The sequence below is a fragment of the Malaya genurostris genome, chromosome 2, assembly GCF_030247185.1.
Source record: "Malaya genurostris strain Urasoe2022 chromosome 2, Malgen_1.1, whole genome shotgun sequence".
NCBI lineage: Eukaryota > Metazoa > Arthropoda > Insecta > Diptera > Culicidae > Malaya > Malaya genurostris.
The window spans coordinates 262962363-262976198 of NC_080571.1; the positions used below are offsets into that span (position 1 = coordinate 262962363).

Below are 13836 nucleotides of genomic sequence, written 5' to 3' on the forward strand. Positions count from 1 at the left end.
TTTCAGCACCGTTCTATTCAATACCACTTTTGTAGAACGATTTATCTTTTACCTCAGAATAACAGATCGGCTGAAAAGTTCGTATCGTTTCTATGAGAGGGCGCCACTAGAATTAAATCCATATCATTTTCAGTTAGTACCAACCTTCAAAAGATACGTGTACAAATTTGCCAGCTGTCTGATTATTAGTTTGTGAGATATTGCATTTTGAGTGAAGCTACTTTTGTTATTGTGAAAAAATGGAAAAAAAGGAATTTCGTGTTTTGATGAAAGACTACTTTTTGATGAAAAAAAGTGCCGCCGATACCAAAAAATGGCTTGATGAGTGTTATCCAGACTCTGCACCGGGCGAAGCAATAATTCGTAAGTGGTTTGCAAAATTTCGTACTGGTCATATGAGCACCGAAGACGATGAACGCAGTGGACGTCCAAAAGAGGCTGTTACCGATGAAAACGTGAAAAAAATCCACAAAATGATTTTCAATGACCGTAAAGTGAAGTTGATCGAGATAGCTGACACCCTAAAGATATCAAAGGAACGTTTTGGACATATTATTCACGAGTATTTGGATATGAGAAAGCTTTGTGCAAAATGGGTGCCGCGTGAGCTCACAATCGATCAAAAACAACAACGAATTGATGTTTCTGAGCAGTGTTTGGAGCTGTTATATCGAAATAAAACCGATTTTTTTCGTCGATATATAACAATGGACGAAACATGGCTCCATAAATTCACTCCGGAGTCCAATCGACAGTCAGCTGAGTGGACTGCACGCGATGAACCGAACCCAAAGCGTGGAAAGACTGAACAATCGGCCGGTAAGGTTATGGCGTCTGTATTTTGGGATTCGCATGATATAATTTTCATCGACTACCTTGAAAAGGGAAAAACCATCAACAGTGACTATTATATAGCGTTATTAGAGCGTTTGAAGGACGAAATTTAAAAAAAAAACGACCTCATTTGATGAAGAAAAAAGTTTTGTTTCATCAAGACAATGCACCGTGTCACAAGTCGATAAAAACCATGCTGAAATTGAACGAATTGGGCTTCGAATTTCTCCCTCATCCACCGTATTGTCCAGATTTGGCCTCCAGTGACTTTTTCCTGTTCTTAGACCTCAAGAGAATGCTCGCTGGTAAAAGATTTAGAAGCAATGAAGAGGTAATCGCTGAAACTGAGGCCTGTTTGAGGCAAAGGACAAATCGTACTACAAAAATGGTATCGAAAAGTTGGCAGATCGCTATAATCGCTGTATCGCCTCTGATGGCAATTATGTTGAATAATAAAGACGAATTTTGGCAAAAGAATGTGTTTAACGATTTATTAATTTTAGTTTGACGTAAAGCCGCCATGACTTAGTTCAGTTTTTGCAATGACTGAGCGGAAATATATATTGGAAAAGCCAAGTGAAAGAAAAACTAACAGAAAAGATGAATTTTTTGGAAAAAGATACGCTCAGAGACAGGACTCGAACCTGCGTTCTTATGCATTCCGTGCATACGCGCTACCATTTCGCCACTCTGATCTTGCTTTAGCCACACTAAAACTCACAGACATAGTAGCAACGTACATCGAACATGGTCTACATCCTGGCCGTCACCCGACCGATACCTTATATCCAAACATGTTCTCTGTCCATCAAACACTAGTCCTCTCGCTTTATACCTATTTCTCCGATCAAGCATTGAGTAGGAGAGTGTATTTATAATCGCTTGTCACCTTCTTTAATGGTGCCAGTCGCTGGCTGGACATCGTCATTGATATTTGGAGATTTGTGCCTGCACATTTTACCCCATAACTCCGGAACCGGATGTTAGATCAAAATGAAATTCAGGAATTTAGAATGGGACCTAAAGAGCTTTCATTTGAATCTAAGTTAGTGAAAATCGGTTCAGCCATCTCCGAAAAAAGGTAGTGCACTTATTTTCACAATATTTTGCACATTTTACTTTATAACTCCGGAACCGGAAGTCGGATCCAAATAATATTCAGGAATTTTGTATGGAACCACAAGACCTTTCATTTGAATTTAGGTTTGTGAAAATCGGTTCAGCCATCTCCGATAAAAGTTAGTGCAAAGAAACGTTACATACACACATACGCACATAGACACACATACACACATACACACACACACACACACACACACACACACACACACACACACATTTTGCCCTCTGGGCCTCGGTTCAAAAGTCAGTTTTCACAGTGATTGCATAACCTTTCTATATGACAAAGGCAAAAAGGTGACTGTAATAAAACTAGCGCCACCTATGTGTCAGGGCCGGGACTTTTCAGCCCATATGTTAAGTGAATCGTTAAGCTACGGAATCCTGTAGGATTTTATTCCAATCAATGCAATTCTGAATGTAATCTATAGTCCCATTTTCAATGCTTTGAACAAAATTTTTGATGAGCAGAATGGTTTCGGCAACATTGCACAAAAAAAAACAGTAATAATCTAAATAGTTTTCAGAAAACTCTTTTCTGGATTTCTTTTCTCTACACTTTTTCTTCAATTGTTTCTGCTGTACACCTTTTTCTGTACGGTTTTCGAGTTACAACAATTCTAAGAAGGTCTTCCGCGCTTTTTTAAGAATCAATATTAAGTTTCTCCATCCGAGCTAATATTAATGGTTTGCCATACTGAAGACGTGTGCACTATTTCTTGTACGTGCTCACACACAATCGCATTGGGTTGCTTTCTGGGATGTATTCAAACAATACCAGAGTAGCTTAGAAGGTTGAGCATCTAACCATCGGTAAGAAGAAGGCTGAAGACTGAGTCTGTTGTTTCTCGTTGGTACTGAAGGGCAGTACAAAATTGAGACCAAGTCAGTTTTCGGTTTAGCGCAAACCCGAAATAAATCTTAAATTACCATTTCCAACGATCAGCAATTACAAAACGTTCTCTCGTTTTTGTTTTAGCATGAGCGAAATTCTGCTGAGAAACAGAAAATATTTGACATTGGAATTCATATTCGGAAATTGACAGTTTGTTGTTTCTTTACCACTGTTTGCTGGTTCTAACGAAAAAATTTTTTTCCTACCCGAATTAAGTCGTGTTTTATAAGATAAGTGTCGATTGTTGAGCATGTTTCGTCATTCAAACGTAAACAGTGAACACAGTCGAATGCAATTGTTTATATGAAAATCCGTCAGTTCGAGTTGTGGTAATTAATACGATCTGAGACAGTCTTTCGGAAGAGACGAGACACTGGACGTGCATGAATAAATCCATTCTGTCACAACTTTACCATTTTCATCAACATAATACCGGTACTGGTGTGGGGCCACTTTACCCACAGTTCCTGTACAAATTTAGTCATTCCATGTTCGTACGCACTTGACGCTACTGTTGATTCTTTGTCTGTTTTGTTTACGCTCCAATCTAGCTGGAGAACCGTACAATATCGTAAAATATGCGATCCCGTGATGGTAGCTAAAGACACATTTTATGCATTACATCATCATTATCGTTATAGAGGAGATAAACATGAGCTCATATGCTGGGTATTGGTGGATAGTGTTGAGACAACTACAAACTGCGAACATGTGAAAAAAATAGGTTGGTATTAACAATGTTATATTCAAGGTGACTCGACTGATCTTGAGCTGGAAGTCTAGAAGTCCTATTGTCTTGATAATACAAGCGAGTAATGAGGTCATTCAATTGTTACATGGTTGTTGCGTACCAACTAGGTGTCCACTAAGTTCCAAACGTTCGAGCTGGATTTAGTTTGACCTATTGAGCGAAATGCTCGGATTGTTCTGGTGGCTGGAGTGAATTTTCTCAAAACAGATGAATATAAAATGAATGAGAACCAAATCAAAACAAACATCTTGCGTAAAGTATTACGCCAAAACCAGACACAGTTGAATAAAAAAAACCACTTCCCAAACCGGTTTTAATAATTCAAGCTTTTCTCGTTCAAGTCGCGCAGTTCTTCACACACCCCTTCGAATGTGGCGGTTTGACGTGAGTTTGGCAATCAATGCTTTCTTAGGATGGTGTGAATTCTTGCGTATATACTGAAAATATTTGCTCCGAGATCTTTTCATACATTCTGGAATTACACTAACAAAGTTAACTCAAACCAAGCTTCTAAATGTTGTTAGCATTCTTCAGTGAATTGTGCCAGTATTTGTATGCTATCATAATGAAAACAAAACTTAGCATTTCAATTTCTTGCATCTAGGGTAAATCTTAGCTTAACTTACTTAAATCAGTAGTGATCATTGCAAAAATGTCATTTTTGATGCTCGTATTTGACTTATATCCAAGTGTATAATCATTAGTTCGGCGAGAAGTGATTTCAAGATGTTTGTGAATCATCCTAATGAGTCTTGGACTTGGAGCTGCCTGAAACCACAATTTCTTGTGCAGACAGGCTGTGGTGGTTGTGTCTTTGGCCATCTATTTGCTTTCGATTGACAGGCAAACACTAATGTTTTCAATTGGATGACCTATTTCGACGCTGTCCCCCGGAGCCTGCGCATAATGAGTCGTGACTTAACTTCACGAAATTCGATTATATCTGATGATAATTCCTATTTTGGGAAATCGGAGCGCACATTAGGGGTTATATATTAAGTAGCTATTGTTATGACATGAAAGAGCTGCAAGTGGAATTGGTAATTTGTTTGTCCTTCGAATTTTTGTATTGGAATTCATTCATAGTACTCTTAATTAGCCCGTCAAGAGCAGTTTTAATCGATTATGACGCCTCAATGGTTACTGTTAGGTAGGAACAGACGAGTTGTAAAACATACAGGGAAAAGTAAGAAAAAACGTTGAATTCGAGTTTATACGCGTCATCAGAATAGAATTGCAAGACTTTATTTGTATATTATGATGTGAAGATTGCCATTTGATACTTACAAATTTGGTTCTTACATTAAACAGTGAAAAAATGATCAGCAGGATCTGATTCGTGGAAAATGTACTCAATATTGTTTGGAGTCAAGGAAATTCAACTTTTTTTTATTACTAATCGAACCCAAAGAACTGTTAAAATTTATTTTTCATCGAAATATTTAAATCTGCGTACAATAAAATATACGATGAAAAAAATCATTCATTTTTTTATTAGAAATCGAACCCAAAGAACTGTTAAAATATATTTTTCATCGAAATATTTAAATCTGCGTACAATAAAATATACGATGAAAAAAATCATTTTAGCTTACTTACGTTCCGCCCTTATCGATGAAAGTATGTCGTGACGCTAATATTTAGAAAGAGTTCTTTCGTTAAACTTGCTTTTAGCCTCGAACCATAACAAGGTTCTCAGTGTAAGTAGAATCGTAGCACTTGTCTTGCAATGGTTCTGAACGCTAAGAATTTTATGCGAAGTCTACCCATACAGGAGTTTAAATTCCACAAAAGAAATGTAAAAACCAAGGCTTTTATCGATATTCCGCCGCTTCGATCGCCGTCGAAGGAATTCAACAATTTGGTCTATTTGAGGACCAAAAATCGACCCTGAACAAATCTACAAAGTTGAATCAGCCTGCTATTTCTGAACTGAAAGGAATATTCGAGCAGAATTCAAAAGCAGTCGAGAGAACTGGAATGCCTATGAATCCAAGTTTGCGTAATGTGTTGGAAATCAATGTTGGTTCCATCAACAAACAAGCGCTTACTTGTAGATTTAATATATCATCATCATGTAGTTCTAGAATCGGGAAGGGATCCTGTTAAAATTTAAGAATTATTTATGGAGGTGTAGGTCCAGTCATTTGATTCAAATTTTGTAAAACGCGGTACCCCCATATCTTAGAAAGATAAGTACCATTGAATCTACGAATTTCAGGAGTCGGATCCGAAAAAAAATTTAAATCTTCCTAAACTGTGAAACCTACGATTTAATCTGGACTTTTTTTAAATCAGTTCAGACATCATAACAACATTTCCATTCGGACAAACCATCTTAGAGGAAATTTTGGGATACTATTGTGCAATTTCGAATGAAATCGAAGGTCGATTTAGTTTTGTATTTTTTTATTTGGCACAAATTTTGCATAAGTATTCTTCATGAACAAAAACTTGTAGTCTTTTGAATATAACTAAATTATTGAAAGTGTTAAAAAAAATTTCGGTACGATTGTGTAAAAGAGTGCAAAATTTTATTTCGAAATGGTGTTAAACAAAATTTTACTGAGTGCTACTGTTCTCAAGATACAACGAACTTAAATTAACGACTACTGGAAACCTATAACTTTCGGTCGAATGTATGTAGAGTCTTGTTAACTTTGAAGCATTTCACTAAATTTCTGTTTGAGCTGTTAGTAGAATATTCTCACTAATAGTACTTTTGTTGTACCGTTGAATTCCACTATGTCACGTCATTACACTCTCACAAAGTCACTATTTTCAGAGTCACTATTTTTCCGAAAGTGTATCAAACGTTATAATACAGATACGTAGTTCGGAATGTTATTTACATCCTTCTTCAGTGTATCGGTACTATAAACCGGTTCTATAAACCGATACACTGAAGAAGGATGTAAATAACATTCCGAACTACGTATCTGTATTATAACGTTTGATACACTTTCGGAAAAATAGTGACTCTGAAAATAGTGACTTCGGTTTATAGAACCGATACACTGAAGAAGGACACCGAAGAAGGATGTAAATAACATTCCGAACTACGTATCTGTATTATAACGTTTGATACACTTTCGGAAAAATAGTGACTGTGAAAATAGTGACTTTGTGAGAGTGTAATGACGTGACATAGTGGAATTCAACGGTACGACAACAGCACTATTAGTTTGAAGCATTTATTCAAACAACAGAGTAGATAGATTATTTTTTACTTTTATGCTTGTAGTAATTCTGTAATCTAATTATTCTATATAGAGTTAGGTTGCGTAAAATATTATACATTCTACAAAATTTCATCCAATTTTCGGAGCAAGTCTTCTCAGAAAATGTTTCATCTACGATACAGTTGATTTGTCGAAAAGCAAAAAATATAAGTTTACAAAATAAAAAAATAAATTAATAAAAGCTAAAATTAATAGTACTTAATTCGCTAAATGTTTAGATCAAGAATTGTGATATTCAAGTGGAAAATAGCAGTTTGAGCAGTAGAGGAGTAGTAACTGATCTGAGATCTGTTTTAGGATTCATAAGATGCTCGTATGAAATTTATAATACTGATAGATGTGATGGTCATAGATCTTATAATAATCTTATGTAATTCTGATGTTGGTAATTTTCTATCATTTTTTCTCAGTGGAAGGGTAAATGGTTCTCGGGGAAAGTATAATAATATAAACAGAAATATCTCAATATAATTTCAAGGAAGACATTCTATAATACTTTACCCCAATTTTTTTCTGTTTCATGAATTTATCGTTTCTTGACGTCACCACGTCTCACTTTACTATGAGGCGTCTTTTCAAAATTCGCCCTATGTATAAATGGGTAGAACTTAATAGTAAATGTCTCTTGATGAGCTTAACGCAACAACATGATTCTTTCTTCATGCCATCAGAAGTATGATCAGCAATTTATGATTAAATATTCAACAGTGTAAGACAGGCGCGTATCCAGGAAAAAAATTCCGGGAGGAAGGTGGGTTGAGAGATTCATAATAAAGGGGAGACCAGAGCAGACACTTTTTAGAACGGCATCCATTAAAACTGGGTTTTCACCCAAGTCATCTCTACCGCGTCACTGAAGCCTACCTCTAAGCCGGTGCGAAAAAGCTCGATTCGCACGTTCCCCAAATTACTAGGGGAACGGGCCACTTGAGCCAATTAGTTCTGATTCTGATTCCATCCTTTTTCGCACTTGGACGACGGCTTCGAGATAGTCTCATTTGCGATGTTCAGCTGGACGAGTATAAAAGGATCTTGACTGGACGTTCCGATGGAGACCTTCTACCAACCAGTGATGGCATTTCACTAGAGTGATACACCATCGAGTAAGTTTTATTTCAACACTGGGGAGGCCGCCGACGAACATCGCACAAAAAAGAAAGCGCACTTCTTCACAGTATCGAATAGACAGAATTTGCTGTGTTTGTGGTTAAAGTGTGTGCTTGTGGTTAAAGAAGCTGGTGCGAGTGAAACACATTCTCTTCGCATGAATCACTCACGCCTAAATACACCCAAGTGACCACTGGCGCGTGTTGGTGAGCAAACATTTCTGTGATTTGATTCTAAAATTCACATAAGGTTGCGCTGGCCTTGCTATGACAATCTTTTTTGCAGCAAGGAAAACTAAATTTCATCGATAAATTGTATTTTTACTGAATATGCGTGCCCCACGCTTTTCTTATGCGAACCGTACACCAGAGTGCTCATCAGCTTGGACACTTCAGTGACAATATCTGCGCCCACCTAAGAGAATTTGAGTGGTCTGCTCTAGCACTTTGGTTTTATCCAGTGCTAGAGTTGAAAGAAAATGAACACGCGCTCTCATCACGCGCGTACACTTTATATAACTGTGGTGTATATGTGTGAAAGAGAAGAGTTCTCGTTGATTTCGACAGTGCAAGGGGAGAAAATAACACTTGCTCTTCGTCACACAGAGGAGATGGACATCTCTGTCACCAACAACGACAAACCTTCTGCGTGGTTTCCAAGTTCCAAGTATTCATTTAGATTGGATTCAAATTCGTATTCCAAAACTAAGTTCTGGAACTGAATTCGGAACCTGGATCCTGGTCCACCTGAATTCTGAACCTAAAGGTTTGGAGTTTAGTTTCAGAACTTAGCTCCCGAATACAGGTTCAAAAGCTAGAACTAAGACTCTGGAACTGAATCCTAATTCTAGATTTTGGAACTGGATTTTTGGAACTGGTTTCTCGACTAGATATTGGAACTGAATTTAGTACCTGAATTGAATCTTGGAATTCAGATCCGAAAATTCAACTTCAGAATTCGGCACAGATATGAATTCTAAATCTGGATTGTCGGACAAAATTTTAGATCTGAGCTCCGAACCAAAATTTTGGAACTGACCTCTGAGACAGAATTTATTTCTTGAATTCAGTTTCAGAAATAATTTCCAGAATGCAGGCTAAGCATTCTGAATCTCCATGATAAAATTGAAATCGCAGTCTGTCTCAGGTTCTAAATTTAGTTCCTGATTTCACAGAATTCAGGTTTTGATGAAGATAAACAAATTGAGGCAAAAAGTATTCAACAGTTCTAAAACCAGGTAAATTTCACGAATCTATTCATTTTCGAACCATAAAAATATTCCTAATAAAAACCTATGCGAACTTTTGTGTCTTCGATGTGTAAATCTACAAAGGAAAACAACTAGAACATTGTTTGTTGTATTGTTTTACTCTCACTTGTTCAACATTATTTGTAGAATGTTTGTCGTTAAATATTCATACTGTAGTATAGATGCACCGTTACAATTCCGAAGTGCAGCAGTAAAAGCTGTAAAATTCACACAATGATAAAAATTCGTAAAATCGCCCAAAATAAAATTAACATTTTAATTTTTTGTTCAAGTGTTGATAATTTGGTTCTATTTGATCATTAAAAAGTCTTTTTCGAAAAAAAAGATGCAAAACAATTTTTATTTAGTAAAATGAATTTTTCATCAAATGTTCAATAAAGTTTTTGATACTTTCACAGGTCGAAGATAAAACAATCAATTCAAACTTATTATTTTTTCTATACAATTTTTGAAAACAATTAATTTGTTTCAATGTTTTGGATTTTCTAAAAATCGAGAAAAATATATCGTAATAGAATAGAACATCGTAGAATCTGAATCCATTGGAAAATTTGTGGGCCAACAATTTATTCAGAACTTATGACGAAAAGTATGACTCCCGGCATGGTATTTGCCTACGCGCTGGGTGTGACGAAGCGCGCATTTGTCAACGCTCATGAAAGTTTGCAATGCAAATTGTTTTCAAATTTTGTATAGAAAAAAAAAAGAAAAAAATTGATTTGTGATTTCTATACAATAAGTTCAAATTTATTGTATTATCTACGATATGTGATAGTTTCATTCAAACATCTTTATTTGTTATAGGATGGCATGACTTTATTGAAAATTCGATGGAAAATTTTATTTTACTCAAACTTTCAGAAAAAAAAATGTTCAGACTTTTTTTTCAGTAAGTCATTTAACTGATCAAATGCAATCAATTTATCAGCACTTGAACAAAAAATGAAAATAATATTCTTGTTTTGGGCGACCTAATGACCCACAATAAATCGACTAGAAAATAGAAGCATGTCAGTTTTATTCGTAATTATGTCCTCCAATGATGTCTCTGACATTATCCACCTACCTTTTTGCCTTTCTCATATAGAAAGGTTATGCAATCACTGTGAAAACCGACTTTTGAACCGAGGCCCGGAGGGCCGAGTGTCATATACCATTCGACTCAGTTCGTCGAGTACGCAAAATGTCTGTGTGTGTGTATGTGTGTGTGTGTGTGTGTATGTGTGTGTGTGTGTGTATGTGCGTATGTGTGTATGTAACGTTTTTTTGCTCTAACTTTTCTCGGAGATGGCTGAACCGATTTCCACAAACTTAGATTCAAATGAAAGGTCTTGTGGTCCCATACAAAATTCCTGAATATTATTTGGATCCGACTTCCGGTTCCGGAATTATGGGGTAAAATGTGCAAAAAATTGTGAAAATAAGTGCACTAACTTTTCTCAGAGATGGCTGAATCGATTTTCACAAACTTAGATTCAAATGAAAGGTCTTGAGGTCCCATACAAAATTCCTGAATATTATTTGGATCTGACTTCCGGTTCGAGAGTTATGGGGTAAAATGTGCAAAAAAAGAAAATATGTGTTTTAACTTTTCTCATAGATGGCGCGACCGATTTTCACAAACTTAGGTTCAAATGAAAGGTCCTGTGGTCCGATGCGTTATTCCTGAAATTCATGCGGATCCGACTTCCGGATCCGGAAATATAGGGTAAAGTGTGTTAAAAAATTGTACACCATCACTGAAAATGGGGAAAAACCTTAAAAAGTTTTCTAAATCGACCTCAAATCTTTTCCAATTGATAGTTTTTATCAGTAGACGGTCAAACAAATCTATTTCGATTATTCTTTTAAGAAACGAAGAAGAATAATTTTGAAGAATACCACAGTATTATATAGGTATGATAGTATGATTGATATGAGAAAGGCATCATTACACCACTAGGTGGATTAAAACAGGTTTTTTATGTTGTCGTTGTTAGGAAAAATTATGGCTTTTATCGTATCAAAGAACGATCTCTAGCAACTCTTAAATCACTGCCATCCAAAAGAGACTGATATCATCTCAGCAACAAAAAACCGGCACTTCTAATTTAACATAGAATGGACACCAGTGCGAGAGCGAATTTCTCTCGACCATAGCTTTCTTACCAAATTTTTCGACTTTAATCGATGTCTCAAACTGGTTTAATACTTGCCCTTCTCGCACCGTATAATATTGTGGTCCCGTCAAGGATTTGTAATCGAGTTTCGCGTAGGTTTCGTCGTTCATGATTATGCAGTTCAAATTTCCAGCAAGAATTATATTGTACAGCTTTCGAACCCTCGGCCTGATCGATGCTTCTTGTTTCGACCTACGTTTCGGTTGTTTCTGCTTCTTATAGGTTCGAAGATTCAAACGTTCTTTAGCACGAAGAACATTTGACTTCGAAGGGCCCACTTTTTTGGCCACATCCCAAACTGAAACCTGCTTCTTTTGCTCGAACGCCTTCAGTATACCTATATCCAACTGAGGGTTAGCAGGACCTTTTTTTCGACCCCTTTTCGGTTTATCTGAACCGAACTTCCTGATTGCATTTCGCATGGCTTTTCCACTTACTCCTTCAATTTTTGCTATGTTTCTCAGTGACAATCCGCGTTCTGTGCACCATTTGTACACAATTTTTCGACGTTGTTCTGCTGAACGTCCACGCATTTCGAAGGAAACTAATGAAAACGAATAAACAACAGATTCTGAACCATTGCGAAATGGCAGCGGTTTTTGGTTGCGTCCATACTTTCTGGGACAATCTTTAGGAATTCAGTAAAAATTGATAGAAAATTTGCTTTTAATTCAATTCAATCTGAATAATCTTAATAAACGGTTTATGTTACGATGGTTATTAAGCTGCTTTTACTTTCCAACATTAAAGTATGTTTGTAGATGTTGACAAACTAATCTAACTACTTTGTCGGGTTTGATTTTGTGCGCCATCTGACTATTGCATTTCATTTTGAAGGGTCGTATTATATGGCAGTTTAAAAAATCAAATTTCCATATTACTAAACAAGCTTATTTAAAACATCCATCGATTCACAGACGAGACAGTTCAGCTTTTTGTTATAAGCTATGGGATTTCGTATGAGATTTCGTATTCCTTGCCCTCAAGGTACGAAACAAAGAACAATAATTTGCTTACAATTGTGCTCTGTCATCTATGTTACGGTGTTACATTGCGTATTTTCAGAACGCCTTAACGTTTTCAATTTTCCTACGATACCGAATCCATTTGCATCTGAAGCTGATGAATGATATTTATAATCGTTAGATGTAGAATGAGAGCACGTCGAGAAATGATCACATCTCTGTTTAATGGTGATAGAAGTTACAAGATGCGTGCGTGAGTGTTAGTCTTTGCTACATCTCAAATTTAGTTTTTGTTTATTGCTCCCTTTCTTCAAATTGTTTGTTTGATCACTGGTTAGTGATGTGTCAATATTGTCCTGCGTTTTTAATTCAAAATTCTTTCTCGAGGTGTATGACCACATTGAGGAGATCTCTATAATCAAAAAAATATAAATTACATCTTCATGGCGAAGACACTCAAACGTTGTTTACTAACAGAAAAAAATAAATGCAATTTGCACCGCAAACAAAACCCAAACATCAGCTTCCGAACAGAGCGCAACAATCGATAAAAATAGAAAATAATACGAACATGAAAATTGAAACCCTCGTCAGTCTGAGCATCTCTGCCGAATTAATCAAATGCAAAAGTGGCCTAAATTTAGATGTTACTGGGGGAATGTCGACCAAGGTAGCGAATTCAAGTTCGTTATTGTTGCGTTCGTTCGGCGGCCGGAATTGGCGTTGTCCTATTCTTTTCGGTTTTCGTCTGATTGTGCACCATTCATCCGATCAAATATAATATGGAGAAATGATGAGACAAACTGACATGTCCGCCCGTCGTACCGTCTCGACTCAATTGGAACTAATTGAATTTATTCCTTAAATTTAAAATGTCTTCTAATGGCTCCAGGACTAATTTCCCGTTTGCTTGTTTTCTTTTGTTATCTCATTACACAGCCAGTGCACTGAAATGCTGGCGATGCTCGTCGGATGCCTCGACGGCGGCCTTCTGCGACGATCCGTTCACCCAGGATATCGTCACGGACCAGCAGCGTCGTTGGAGCTACGTCGATTGCAGCTATCCACCGGGAACCGGCTCGTACCCGTTCAACCAGCAGGTGTCACAGACGCGATCCGTGTGCAAGAAGATGAAGCAGTACAGTAAGTATCGAGAGTAATTTATTCACGAAACAGCACCAACATCATAGTGTCAAAACGGTAGATATTTTTGGTTAGGAGAAGGTAAAAAAAAAACAAATTAGCTAATGATACTTTTGTCAGTTTTTACTACAAGGAGGTCTTACTATAATAAATAGAACACTCACCGATGTAAACAGCAAGCACGCTAGCCTAGACGTTCATAAAATAGTTTATGACATGAAGCGTATCGCTGCTCGTACGTTCGTAGTTTCAAACAGACTGGCGGTTTATTTGGTATCCTACGAATAGTACGTATTAATGAATGAATTTGATATCAGGGATGAACCAGAAGGTGCGGTTTGGTATGATTGA

General features: G+C 36.8%; 1 protein-coding gene across 1 annotated transcript in view; it reads left to right on the forward strand.

The window, feature by feature from the left end:
* Positions 1-13836, forward strand: part of LOC131429776 (uncharacterized) — an 80322-nt gene that overhangs the window by 39539 nt on the left and 26947 nt on the right. Inside the window, exon 2 of the mRNA XM_058594117.1 lies at positions 13282-13485. Coding sequence (XP_058450100.1) covers positions 13282-13485 — 204 coding nt within the window. The remainder of the gene's footprint in view (positions 1-13281; positions 13486-13836) is intronic.